Source organism: Lactuca sativa, chromosome 5 (genome assembly GCF_002870075.4).
Source record: "Lactuca sativa cultivar Salinas chromosome 5, Lsat_Salinas_v11, whole genome shotgun sequence".
Taxonomy (NCBI): Eukaryota; Viridiplantae; Streptophyta; class Magnoliopsida; order Asterales; family Asteraceae; genus Lactuca; species Lactuca sativa.
This window is the reverse complement of record NC_056627.2, coordinates 220044951-220059373: the sequence shown is the minus strand read 5'-3', so window position 1 is coordinate 220059373 and position 14423 is coordinate 220044951. Positions and strand designations below refer to the sequence as shown.

At 31.1% G+C, this 14423-nt stretch overlaps 1 protein-coding gene across 1 annotated transcript; it reads right to left on the bottom strand.

The window, feature by feature from the left end:
• Positions 1-5551: 5551 nt before the first annotated feature.
• On the bottom strand, positions 5552-8021 carry LOC111883700 (WAT1-related protein At4g30420). The gene is made up of 7 exons (XM_023880024.3): positions 7783-8021; positions 7586-7651; positions 7384-7500; positions 7053-7290; positions 6807-6965; positions 6107-6258; positions 5552-5992 (listed from the first exon to the last, which is right to left on the bottom strand). The coding sequence occupies exons 1-7, from the start codon at positions 7959-7961 to the stop codon at positions 5794-5796; spliced, it is 1110 nt and encodes a 369-aa protein (XP_023735792.1). The 5' UTR covers positions 7962-8021; the 3' UTR covers positions 5552-5793.
• Between the last annotated feature and the right edge of the window lie 6402 nt (positions 8022-14423).

The window sequence follows — 14423 nt, the reverse complement described above, 5'->3', positions numbered from 1 at the left end:
ATGCTCAGAAGATTTATAGACAAAAAACAAACAACATCTTAATCTTTGTGCCATGGTCACCTAAACCATATTACATCGGTAAGATGTTTTTTATGCCATGTTGGGATGTAAGCCGAAGTTCATAGTTTTGAGATAAATTAGATGTTTAAGAAATTTTGTGACATTTTAAGGAAGTATTTAAATTTTCTAGTTGTACAACATGAGAATAAGAAGAAAAAACCCTTCAGAGGATACATAATGAGGTGTTAGAGGAGGAAATTATCTTCTCCACCTCATTAAGTTGATATGTAATTTTCAAAACATCGAGGCATATATTATATTTTATTTCGTGAGTATCTTATACTAGCATGTAGTTCAATGTGCAAGGTTTGGAAGAAGTGGGAAACTTTGTCGAGAAACTCGATGGTTATTTGTTAGACATTTAAATTTTCTTGTCTTGTAATATGAAATTAGTACATATTATGATTGAAACAAAATCATGCTAGAAGCCATTTAATATTATCGAATATTTCATGAAGATTATATTATGATGGTTGTCCCTTATTCAATGATTGTCCTTCATGCAAAGAACGTCCCCTAATCTTTGTTATCTATCCTTATAATGTTTAAGATATATATATATATATATATATATATATATATATATATATATATATATATATATATATATATATATATATATATATATATATATATTAGTTTATAACCCGTGAGAACCACGGTTATAAAATTAATTAAATTTTCATAATAAACTTAAAATTATTAATTAATAGATATTTTTTAATTATATAAAATTATAATCGTTGATTTAAGTAAATACATGAAATTATGTTACCTTATAATATATATTAATATTATTTTATTTGTTATTCTAATGTTATTAATTTAATGTAATTAGAGTGTGAAATTTAAAATTTGAAATTTGAAATGAAAACTCAATTATTAATTTAATGTAATTAGAGTGAAAAATTTTAAATTTTAAATTTAAAATGAAGAATTAATAGGTTGACATGTGGCATGATAGACAACATATAATATTAATGAGGATTTCTAATATCGTGATACTTGTCAAAAGGAGAATATACTTATTTATTTATTAGAATAGGGATATATATATATATATATATATATATATACACACACACACACACACACATATAATATTGTTTTAACCATACATGTGATGAAAAAGGGTTTTTTCAAGTATGATTTGAAAATCCCTTTTATGTGAAATTGTTGCCTGGAACACATTAACAAGAGACATATGAACAAAATCCATTTAGACCAGGGTTTGAAATCAGTTGACTTTGAAGTCACTTGGTTTATATGAATCCTACTATGTGTAGAAAGATAACCAAGACTATTTTACTTGTTTATGTGAGATCATATATGATTTGTTGTGACTCATACATACTGATGTGTGCAAGTCCAATATAACCATATATGGGGAAGGTAGAATCATTTCACCATTTCTACGCGTATATGTAAACTATTTTAGACATAAACATAATGCTTTTAATAGTTTAAAGTATTCACATAATGAAATACAAGATCAAATAGGTGAAACAAAAAATTGCTTGATTGGATCATAGTGGTGAGTGCATGAGTTTTTCAAATTATCTATAAAATTATGAATCTGTCTCATAAGTCAACTCCACCTAGAACCTTACATCTTTTATATGGAGGAAATAGACTCTATTTGATGTGTTTTTATATATGATAAAACTGAATGCTCTCATCATATCCTTTGGGTTAGCACATTGTACATTCTCAAATGATTCCAACTAAGGAAGATGACCAAGACACCACTATTGTTATGGGTTTTGGATCTGACACCAAAAACTGTCTTGATTGAGAACCTATAAATGTAGAGCCCATGTTTGGTGTACTGCTTATTCAATTCCTAGATATTCAAATATATTGTGGAATACCATTCTATTAATTTTGTCATAAATAATTGCTTTTGTGTTCTCTCCCCGCAAGAGTCAAGAAGGATCTTAATAAACCTTAGATGAATCAAAATCTTTTTTTCTCCAAAACTCTACACAGAAATTTATTTTGTTTTCTCTCTTTGCAATGGGCAAGTTGGAGTTTGATATATCTTGAGTGAATCCAATAATCACATTATATCACCTTCCAAACGTGTTGGGTTCTATGCATCTGATGTATAGAGGAACAATAAAAACAATTAACATTCAAGTTTTTGTTAGAACTCTAAGAATAAGATAAGGAAATACAGATTTCATATATCTGTTTAGGGATCCAAGTTTAATAACTCATGTAAACCGGTTTAATTTTTGGAAACTTTTTATCATTACTGATGATTGATAAAAGGCTTAAAACCATGAATGCATGGATCCTGTCCATAGGGAACAACCAAGACCATTACTTAGTTGATATTTTCTAAGCAGTGGGGATGTATTAAGACATGGAGATTCTTTTCATGCAAATGATATTTATGTATAATAAGGTATACTTTTTACTTTGATTCGATCGCCTTGCCCAAAAGGTATGAACCTTGAGGAAATAAATTTCTCCTCCCGGGCAAAGAAGCAGGGTAGTTATAAAGATGTTAATTATCATATATGACCAGATTTGCTTAGAGTGATTTTGAATAGCCATCTTAGGAAATATGGATTCATTGATCCATCAAAAGAATTTTAAAAGTCTAGACATCCATATGATATGTACGCGTTTCATCTTAAGAAAGTATACCTATGCGATTCTTATGCCATCGAAAGTCAAATAATTGATCTTCTGATAGGAGAATGATTGCATGTTTTCATTAGAGCTAGTAGGAAGTTTTTGATCCTTTAAGTATGGTGTGTATTAGACAAACAAATTATATAATTGATTTTTAAAATCAAATGAATGTCAACCTTAGTTTGAAAATATCATGCTATAATGAGATTCAAGAACACAATGTAAGAATAAGAGTATATTGGATATACATTAGGGGAAGAGTTTGCACCAATCAAATAACACACATTGGAATTCTTAAAGTTAGTTAAATATATGATTTATTTTTTAATTCAAACCAATGTACCATGAAATTAAAGGACCATAACTAATGATGTATATATATCACTAGACTTTAATCTCTACCGAGTCTATCATAAATAACATGATATGTACTTAATATAATATTCAATATGCTTGAAGCATTATAGATTGGATATGATTTTGATTGAATTTTGTTTATGGATACATGGATTGTGAGATTGTTAGAAAGTAGTGACACCGATGCAAACATTTATTACTGTCGAATTCTGGGGATACAATGCAATGCAGGTCGACTGATAAGTCTTTTGAGGGCTTGGGTTATCATTGTTGCTTTACTAGGTTGAAGAGGTTAAACATATTTTGCCACGTAGGATGCAAGTAAATGGAGATAACCTAGAAACCTGTTAGTTTGGGGGTCAAACCCCTATTTACTAGGTAAAATTTAACTTTAAGGATTTATTTGGCAAAAATGACTTTAATGACCAATACGGAAGAAACACCAAACTTGATTGTGCTACAAGATCAATTTCCCTTTAGTAAAAAACAAACTATTTTCTAGAAATTAAAAACGTTTATCAGATTTCAGACTTGTTCTTAGAATTATAGAATAGTTTTTTTTTTTTTTTTTTTTTTTTTTGTCTTTTTTTTTTATCCAAAATCTGAAATCAAGAATGTCAATCTATAATGTATGACGAAAATGTAACTTTTTTGTTAGAAAAAAATAGTTTTATTATGACATAAAACTAATCCAAAATATATGGATAACCCCTTTCGGACAAAAATATTATTTTTCCAAAAACAAAAGAATTGCTTATTTGAATTAAATCCTTTATTCATTTTAATCAATTTTGTCAATATCCATATAATTATTTTGCCAGCTGCGTATTGTGGCATCGCCAATATATTTTGTAAATTGAATTTCGACAATTATATTGATAAATGTTAGCTATCGTTACATTTGTTGGTATACAAAAATACAAGGTCGATACGACTGAGTAAACTGTCGGTGGATGTGACATGAAAAATTAGAAAGTCGAGAGGATAAAAGAGATATTTAACAAAGTTCAAAGCTGAAAGGTTTTGAGTGACATTTGACAGAGTTGAGGGGTAGTAACTGTAGGAAAATAATATTATATAAACTATGGAGGTTAAACTAGGAACTTTAGAAAATTAAGGGGTGAAATTGATATTTTAGAAACTTCTAAGTTGGGAGACTAAAAGTGACATTTTACAAAATAGAGGGATGAAAAGTATTATTTCACAAAGTTAAAGGGTGACAAGTGTCGGTGAAAACATCGACTAAAGGTCGGTACCACTAACTAACTTCAATTTATACCATAGAATGAAAATGTTTTATATGTGACCACACTCATACGAAAGAAAGATACATAAAAATAATTACGAAAAATGTACACAAAATTTATGTCGAAACGTAGTTTATAACGACCCATACATAAAAAAAACAAGCAAGTGAGATTTTTTAAAGTTAATGAACGAAAGTTTAAACAATAAAAAAGCATATTATATGTAATCTGACTTATACGTAGGAAGCAATGAAACGTACATAAAAATAAGCTTGAAAACGTAAAAAAAAGTTTTAAATCGAAACATAGAAAGACTCGAATTTATTACTACACACATAAAAAAATAACGAAAATTCTAAATTTATGTCGAAATGTTAAATACATTGAATTCATGCCGACACATATATAAAAATAAACAATTAATTCTTTTTTATAATAATTTAACGAACAAAAAATATTAAGGAAAATCGGATTGTATTTTATATAAAGATAAAAAAAAAGTTTAGAAAATAAAAGGAACAAAAATAACGTTATAAAATTAAAATTATAAAATTAAAAGTGAAGATGATAAAAATGATATTTTAATACTCAGTTAATTTATATGAAAATGAAACGACTAAAATTGCCAGGTAAAGAAATAGGAAAAAAAGAAAAAAAAATCATAGAGAATTAAATTAAATAGAACAAAAAAATAAATACATGGACTGAAATTGCCTAGTGTATACAGCACACCGCCACATTGTTTTTTAATACTATTTTAATTTTCTAAACGAAATTATTACGATAATGAAATCCTAAACTCATGTTGTCGGAACATGAAAAACCCGACACCGCTGAATCATAAAAGCATGATGAAACCATCAAAATACATCTTTGAGCAATTATATAATACGAAAAATATATGCTGAAAGAAGATGCATAGGAGAACATACAAACAAAAGTCATAATCATTGCAACATTCCAAGATCTAGATCTTGACCTTTTGTGCGTAATTTCGTTGGTGGCTAATTTAAAAATATAATATGGATTAAAATAATAACCTTGATTTGGTAAAAATTATAAAACAAACGAAATATAGTTGATGATTTGTTTTATGATTTATTACTAGTAATACACTGGACAACCAGTAAATTATCGCATCCTTGCCATACTCTTAGTATGAATCATTTATTTGTTTGTAACTTATAATTAGACTATATTGTATTATAAATAATTATGATCATATTAGGTATGACTTTCAGATCTCATCAAGAAAATACAAAGTATGGATTAAATTAACAACCTTGATTTGGCAAATTTATAACCACAAGGAACATAGTTGTTGGTTTGTTATATGATGTATCATTATCATTACTAGTAATTCATTAGAAAACAACATTTTTAATATGAACCATTCATTTGTTCATAACTTGCATTTAGGCTTATATTATACTTCATATAATTATATTCGTATTGGGCATGGCTTTCAGAACCTCATCATCAACAATCAGAATGTGTTACTTTCTTTGGGCAAAAGGGGTTCCTCGATGCTAGATTTATCAACCAAAACTTGAACGACTTTGATTTGATTGTTTTTCGAAATCATAGCTTTCTTCTGTTGTTCTTCTTTTAGTTCCTCGAGATCTTTGGCTTTACCCCACAACACGACATACAGTCCAATCACGATTGCAGCTGCACCTATCACGCTAAAGTTTAAAACAAGAAGTTGATGTTATTATGAGAAAAGGAAATTATAATGTTGCCATTGCGTTTCTGACAACATGCAACCATGTGTATGGTTTATATTTAATTCCACTAACCTCCCCACATATATTTGTTCTTGTAGAAATATAGAAGCAAAAAATGTCACAATGACTGTGTTTAAAGGATTGAACATTGCCGAAAACACAGGACCCCTCTTTTGGATTATCCACGATTGCGCAAATATGGAAATTCCCGAACCAACAATACCCTGAACATAAATAAACCGTGGAAAATATGTTATAAGTTTTCAACCACTTTCCAAGCCTACACTACCCGTTCCTAGGAGCATCACTTGAAATACAATGCATGTACACAACGACCCACTATGTACTTGACATAAGAGTCCATTTAGAACTACTACGAGTACTTCAATCCACATTAAAGTTGAAATTCTTATACTCCAACTAAGACTCGAATTTTTGACCATTTCTAAAAGTAAACATTTGAAGCACGTAGACAACAGTCTGCTAGGTGGCTTATAATATAAGAACCCAACGTCCACAAGTAGTCCAATCTACATTGGAATTTAAGTTATAACACTTTAACCCTAACACATATGAATTAATGCTATAACCCCTTAACCCTAACCCATGTAACTTAATGTCATATTCCTTAAACCATAACTCATATGAATTAATGTTATAAACTTTTAACCCTAGCCCATATGACTTCATCTATTGGGACTCTAATACAAGGGTTGTATAAATGACATGGGACAAGACATCTTAAATTAAAATATGTAACGAATATAATTACCGCATATAACAATGATCCAAGTTGCAAATAAGATGTAACTTTCCAAGCCTCCAAGTCTGGATCTGTAAACATGGTAACCACCGCGGATTGTATGGTCGCAATAAAACACATCCAAGCTGACAAAGACAAGTGGTCGGGATAGTTTCTAGTGACAGGTACCTGTTTTATTTTAATAAACTTCATAACTAAAACAACATAATACACACGCGACACATCTTTCGCGACAGAAAGTAAATCAATATGTACCTGAATAATTAGCCAAAACGACCAGCAACAACTGCTACCAAAGAGACATAAACAGCCTAAAAGCCAAATATTATCACTTCCAGTTGAATTCAATAACAAAGAATGCGATGAAGGCAGTTGTGCATTGAGAAGCTTTTGGCCTTTGATGAGTGCCATTGTAGCAGCACCAGTGACACACACAACTGTCCCTAATATCTTCGCAATGGTTCTCAAGCTTCGAATATTTATTGGTTCGTATCTACAAATTAAGTTTCATGAAATTTAAATAAGATTATGATTTTTGTAGCATTTTGGAATGTTAATTTCTTTTAGAGAAAATTGAAGTACGTACCCAACAATGGCTGCTGCAACAAAGGTGATGGCGGGGACAAGATTGAACATGGCACTTCCTGCCGACGATGAGGCTAAGTACAATCCTTCTAAGAAGATCATTTGGCTAGTTGTTATTCTGCACAAAAGATACAAGAAACACTATTTATTTTCTCTACACAATCTTTAAGTACTGACTTAAAACGTTGGTAGATTTTTTTTACCCTATCAAAGCAGCAATAAAGATCAATGAAAAGCTCTTCCATCCAATGGAACATTTCGTTTTGCTCCTACAACACCCACACAAACAATTTAAATCAGAAATGTAGTTCGTTATCTTCTTATTCTAAACTAAAAGAATTCGTGAATATTAAAAAGAAATTGTTAGATAATATTTATATTAAGACAACATCAAATATACCTCGAAAAATAAGCAATAGGGGCAATGACTAAAGCAGCAATAGCTTGTCTATAGACGACAAAAATTCTGGGGTTCATTCCTTCCAAGAGAGAAGCTCTAGTTGATATGGAGACTGCTCCATATGTAAATTGCAACACCACCATAACCATTAATGGCTTGTAAAACTCTAGCCACCCCATTGAAGCTTATATATATATGTATATTGAGTGTGTATAGTAATTAGTGTGATTCTATCACCTCACAATTTGAAACTTTATCATGCCCAAACCACCTTTCTATACTCGCAGTTTCAAGAGTTGGTTATTTTGCACTTGGGTACATATTTTATGAATATTCGCGAGTTTAGTCCTTAATCTTTCAATTGCGATGATATAGTATTTTGTCAATAAAATTGATTTTACACATTGGGTGTTTTGATCAAAAGATGCATATATTATTCTTGTCACACGTATTCAAATTTGTAATTTTGGATTAATTCCTAAAAGGCTAAATATGGTATTTGATATGCAATTAGAAAAGAGAGCAATGATAAAAAAAAGGGTAAAAGGCATAAAAAACACTCTTTTTACATAGAAATTCGATTTTGACACCGTATTTTTTTTGTATCAATTTTGACACTGTGTTTTCCAATTTGTTACAATTCTGACCACTTGACCGGTTAACCAGGTTACATGCTGACGTGGCATGATGACGTGGCATGCTGACATTATATGCTGACGTGTCAAAATTGAATTTTTTTCTCACAAAAAACACTAAGTTTTCATTTTTTTTCGATTTTAATACTAAGTTTAATTTTTTTTTTCAAATTTGACACTATGTTTTTTAGTTCCAAATCGAACATCATTTTTTCCAATTTTGTTCAATGTTGATAATTTTCTATTTGAAACAGTATAAATATTTTTTTAATACATTTAAACCGTATAAATATGTTTTTTTTCATTTAAAAACTATAGTTTTGTATAAATACATTTTTTTTACACTCAAACCATATTTTTATATATAAATATGTATTAGTTATATAAAAATTGTATTTTATATTAAATATGCAACTTTAAAATGTGTTTCGAGGTTTGAAGGCGTGTAGTCGATCAAAACTCATCAAATTTTTACATCTTATTAGAAGCTTATGGTTAGTGTAATTCTCATGATATAACTAATGCTTTGAATGTAAGAAAAAAAACACATTGTATTTAAATAAAAATGTGGTTTTTAAACGAAAAAAATATGTTTATATGGTTTAAAATGTAATAAAAATATATATTTATACGGTTTCAAATAGAAAATAGACAAAATTGAACAAAATTTGATAAAAGATGTTCGATTGGAACAAAAAAAACATAGTGTCAAAATTGAAATAAAAAGTTAAACTTAGTGTCAAAATAAAAAAAAAGTGAAAACTTAGTGTTTTTTATGGAAAAAAAAATCAATTTTGACACGTCAGCATATCATGTCAGCATACCACGTCATCAAAACTGATACGTCATCAAGCCACGTCAACATGTAACCTGGTTAACCGGTCAAGTGGTCAGAATTGTAACAAATTGAAAAACACAGTGTCAAAATTGACAAAAAAAAAAACACGGTGTCAAAATCGAATTTCTGTGTAAAAAAAATGTTTTTTGTGTCATTTACCCTAAAAAAAAGTATTAAAATTTGTCATTTTAGATTAATTTCAAACAAATGAATAAAGCAAATGCAAACATATAAATGAATGTATTTTCTTGTTCGTGTGTTTTTTCTTTAAAAAATTACTTTTTCAATATTCATTGGTGTTTGTTCATTAGGATGTTAAATAGGAGTGACAAATCGAGCCGTCGTGTCGTATATTTGTCTGACACGATAAAGTTTTACATAACATTAACACGACACGATATCATGTAGTGTTTTTTTAACTATCACGAAAACGAACCAATTAGAAAATGACAAATATGATACGACACGAAAAAGATAACAATAACATAACATAAAAATTAGTTTAATTAATTAATACCTAATCATACATAACACGACAAATACGAAAAATACGACAACAATGTTAAATCGTGTTAATTCCGTACCGAATTTTGAACATGTACACGACACTATACGAGATCATGTTTTTTTACATTCGACAAGAACACAAATTCAAATTTCAATTTTGTTCTAATTTCGTTTCGTATAATGTATTTTTATCGTGTCGTGTCATACAATTTCACCTATAATGTTAAATAATCATAAACAAACAATCAATAATGAATATAAACTAACATAAATAAATGAACATTAAAGAACACGAACATAAACATACAAATGATATAATGATATGAGTTCCTCAGTTTGAACGTTTAGGCTACTATGTAATATGTAATTTATTTAATTAGTGATTATAAATGAACATATAAAACATAAACAAGTGAACATAAACAAACATAAACAATGATTAATAAATAAACATAAATGGAGTTCTGGAATATAGATGAACGAACACAACCAAATTCATCTTCATTTGTTGAACTAAAAGCATGAAAACTATTGTTCCTATTCATTCGTTAATTAAATAAACGTAATTTACGCTGAATGAATCACTAAAATTCAGGTTCGTTTACAACCTAGACGTTTTGCTACCTCTAAACCCTAGTCTCTTGTATGAACGTTTGTCATGAGTATTTATAAGATCTCTGCATCCAAAAATATGCTCATTGGACAGCGGAATAAGAGACTTTTGAACAAAATTTTGTACATGTCAATCACTATCTATCACAAGTATTGTTTCGTGATTTCATATGTTTTTCGTCTCAATCTTTGCAATTATACATCATTTAAAAATACAATTTGATTAATTCAAAATGTTAAAGGTTAAACTGTAACCTAACAATGATATGGATTTTTAGTTTGGAATCTTATTAGTCGGTAGGGGGTGATTTGGCTTCAAATTGTTAGTAAGGGAGTGGCTGTTTTGTGCAGATACAACAAATCTTACTGCTAATCGATATAAATAACTTTATATGATTGTTTTAACCTCTATACGAGTTCTTTGTATTTTCAGAAACTCATGGGTGTTTAGAAAACATAATCTTATAAATTATGTCATGTTTAATAAGATTGTGTTCCGGTCGTTCTTTTGGTTTGTTATTAGGAAGTTTAAACCAAAAGTCAATTGAATTGTTTGGTTACAACACTTGAATGTGAGTTTTTCTTTCTCTTTGTTATGTTTTTTTTTTTCACTAAATTATTATTAGTTTAATATAATTTTTCCATTCCAAAAAAAATATTATGAGAACACCTGTGATTCAATTATTTACAAGGGATTTTTGGGTATTTAACAAAACAAATTAAGTGCATTTTTGGTATTTTAAATATAAAATATCAATTAATATCTCTATGTTTTAGGCAAAAATATTTATCTCTCCAGTTAAATTAAAAAAACTCTAAATATCTTTTATAAATGTTTCCAAGAAGCAGTCTCACGAACACCTTAACAATCCACCATAATTTTCTACTCGATTTCATCTAGAGGACTTTTGATTACCACCAATCGATAAAGAAATCCACTACCATTAAGGGGGTGTTTGGCTTAGCTTTTGAATGCCAAAAGCCATTTTAGAAAAAGATCACAGACAAAAGATGTTTGGCAAAAGACTTCTAAAAGCTACTTTTGAATTTTGCAAAGAAGGAAAATCAACTTTTTGGAAAAGTCAGGAAAACTTGACTTTTTGTAACTTTTCCAAAAATATCTTTTGGCCTCTAAAAAGCTAAGCCAAACACCCCCTAAGTATATAGTGATGTTGAACAAGAAGGTTGGATGGGTTGAGGTGAGAAGATTCATTGAGAAAATAGATCAACAGATCCAACCCATCATGTCTGGTAGCATCCAAGAGTTCTAATGGATATAGTGTTGTATTCATCCCGATATCATTACCGATATTCCCCAACCCTAATCATCCACATCAAATTTCATAGGTGGAATATGACATTCTTGTAACATCCCGAAAAACATGAGATAAAAATTCCTTTTTTAATTCAACCAAATGTTGATTATCTTCAAGTCAACATTCATAATCATTTTCTTTCAAATATTCAAAAGTACATTATAAGAAAACAGTTATTAGAGTATAATCCGAAAATTATCGTAATTCGGAAACATGGGTGGATGCACTGTGATCAAGTTGTACCCTTCCCTTTCGAACCGGTAGTACCTGAAACCATAACCATAAAAACTGTAAGCAAAAAGCTTAGTGAGTTCCCTAAAATTCCACATACCATAACATACAAGTGTCATGGGCTATCCACATCGTCTTTCCTCCAATGTCGAGGGCCAAATCCCGATCTTACACAAACGTGCCAGGGGCCAGATCCTAGTCTTTCGAACAACTGTCAGGGGCCAAATCCCGGTCTTACATACAAGTGCTAGGGGCCAAATCCTGGCCTTTCGTACAATTGCCAGGGGCCAAATCCTAGTCTTTCGTACAATTGCCAAGGGTCAGATCCTAATCTTTCATGCAAGCATCACAGAGACAACTAGCATTCCACATAACAAAATGGGCCGACATCGGTGTGTTCGACCCATGGATATAGTGAAGAAACTCACCCCAGTTGCTGAACCGCTCAGATAAATCCCTGCATGCTGGTCCGTCAAATCCCCATGCTATCAACATCAAATAATACCAAGTAAATGATTAGTCCTCAACCCATAGCTGAAAACTCATTTTGACTGACTAATATTGAGGGTAAAAGTCCATTGTACCATTTCCTCACTTGGCCCAAAGTCCAAAGCCCAAACCAAAAGCAACAAAACCCAATATGGCCCATTATCCAAATTGGACCCAAAACCCATCATGGGCCCAATACAAGAGGCCTAATGTCCTAAAAGGCTCAAAATATCCATTGGTCTATCTAGGTCAAACTTCTGGTCAATGGCCAAAGGTTCGAGTGTCAATAATTCAAGAAAGCCCAACAGACTGAGTACACCTCGCGTATTTAGTTGGTATGCCCATCGTATACTTGATTTACCCACTACACGCTACGTACCAAGATGTATATGCCGTGTACGCTGCATGTTCCTAACTCATCGAGAAAAGGTCTTAAACCCTTAAGTCAAAACGTCTAATGCTAAGAACTAGTTCCAAATCATGACTCAACCCATAAAGTCATTAACTTTGAGCTTTTGCATGGATCAATGGGTCCCAAATCCAAGACCTAACTTCATAACTTCATCCAAAGAGCTAAATACACATGCATGGGTAGATATCAACCATCAAGATTGCATTTTATGCATTTGGGACCTCTAAAACGTTCAGATCTGGTGACCAAACTCATGGATCAAACTCATTCACATAAAGACAATCCAAAGAGACCAAAAGTGCCATAAACCACCCCAAACTAGATCTACCCCAAAGAGATGTCAAGATAAGAGCTTTTTACCTTCAATAGGTTGCAAAAGATGAGTAACTTCTGGATTTCCAAGTTCCACTCAAGCGATGGTTCCTTCAACAACCTTTAATCTCTTCAAAATGATCAAGAACACACCAAACTTCCTCACAAGAGCTTAAGAACTCAAAAATGGTGGCTAGGAGTCAATTTTAGGGTTTAGGGGATATAGAGGCTGATAAGAGGCAAAGCCCCAAGAATATAATGATCTTAAATAGGAGTTAGACCCTAAAAATTAAGGTTTCAAGCTGAAGGGAGTATGCCCAGCATACCCTTGAGTGCGCCTAATGTACTTAGATGCCAACCACGATCATTACACCCTCTACGCGTTGCGTACTCGATGAGTATGCCTCACATACTCCACCAAGCTCCAAAATGCTTCAACTTTAATTGGCCATAACTCCTTCATTCTGAGCCTGATTTCGACGATCCTTATATCCACAGAAAGGTAACAAGAAGCTCTACACTTCTATCAACTCATCTTGCCTTAAAACTTCTCGAGATAAAATCCAAATTTCATAAAAATCCTGAACTAACACTTTACCGATATACCCCTTGGCTCTAAAACACAAACCAAACTTCCAGATCATCTAACTTACCTTACCCATACCCAAGGGATCAAAATCCCTCTTTCCCAAAGGTGCTAAGCTTATGATAACCGATCTTTGGGTCACATCCCCGAATTAGGAAACGATTGGAAGAGGGTGTTACAACTTTCCCCCACTTAAATTAGATTCCATCCTCGAAATCACTCCTTACCACCCTCCTGGAAACAATGTTCCGAACAAAACCTTCTAGTACTAAACAAGTAATTGATTCTTTATGTAACACCCGTGTTTCTAGGCTAGGCATTAATATTGATGTAATAGTCTAGGTTAACCTTTGTAACCCGTTTTGAAATAATAAAAATATATTATTTGAGTATTATGTGTTTTATGCTTAATTGTGTGACTTAAATGAATTAAAGATAAAAATAAGAGATTAAATGAAATTATAAATAAACCCGATATCTACAAAGGAAGTTGTAGTGGTCGTGATGAGGATTCCGAAAATATAAAGAATGCCGAAATCCGAGTTATAACGAAGCAATTATGACCTGTCGAAGTTTCGCGACAGAACCGGTACGACACTGTGTGACGTAAATAGTGAATTTACGATAGAGCGATATTTAGCCTTAGTGATCTAAACGAAAGTCGTAGAATATGTTAAACCGAGAGCGTACATAAAAAAACGTC

Coding starts and splice junctions, on each gene's coding strand:
- LOC111883700 (XM_023880024.3), bottom strand. CDS start 7,961: ATGGGGTGGCTAGAGTTTTACAAGCCATTAATGGTTATGGTGGTGTTG. Junction 7,652..7,782: donor CCTATTGCTTATTTTTCGAG/GTATATTTGATG, acceptor TGGGTGTTGTAG/GAGCAAAACGAAATGTTCCA. Junction 5,993..6,106: donor GAACAAATATATGTGGGGAG/GTTAGTGGAATT, acceptor TTTAAACTTTAG/CGTGATAGGTGCAGCTGCAA.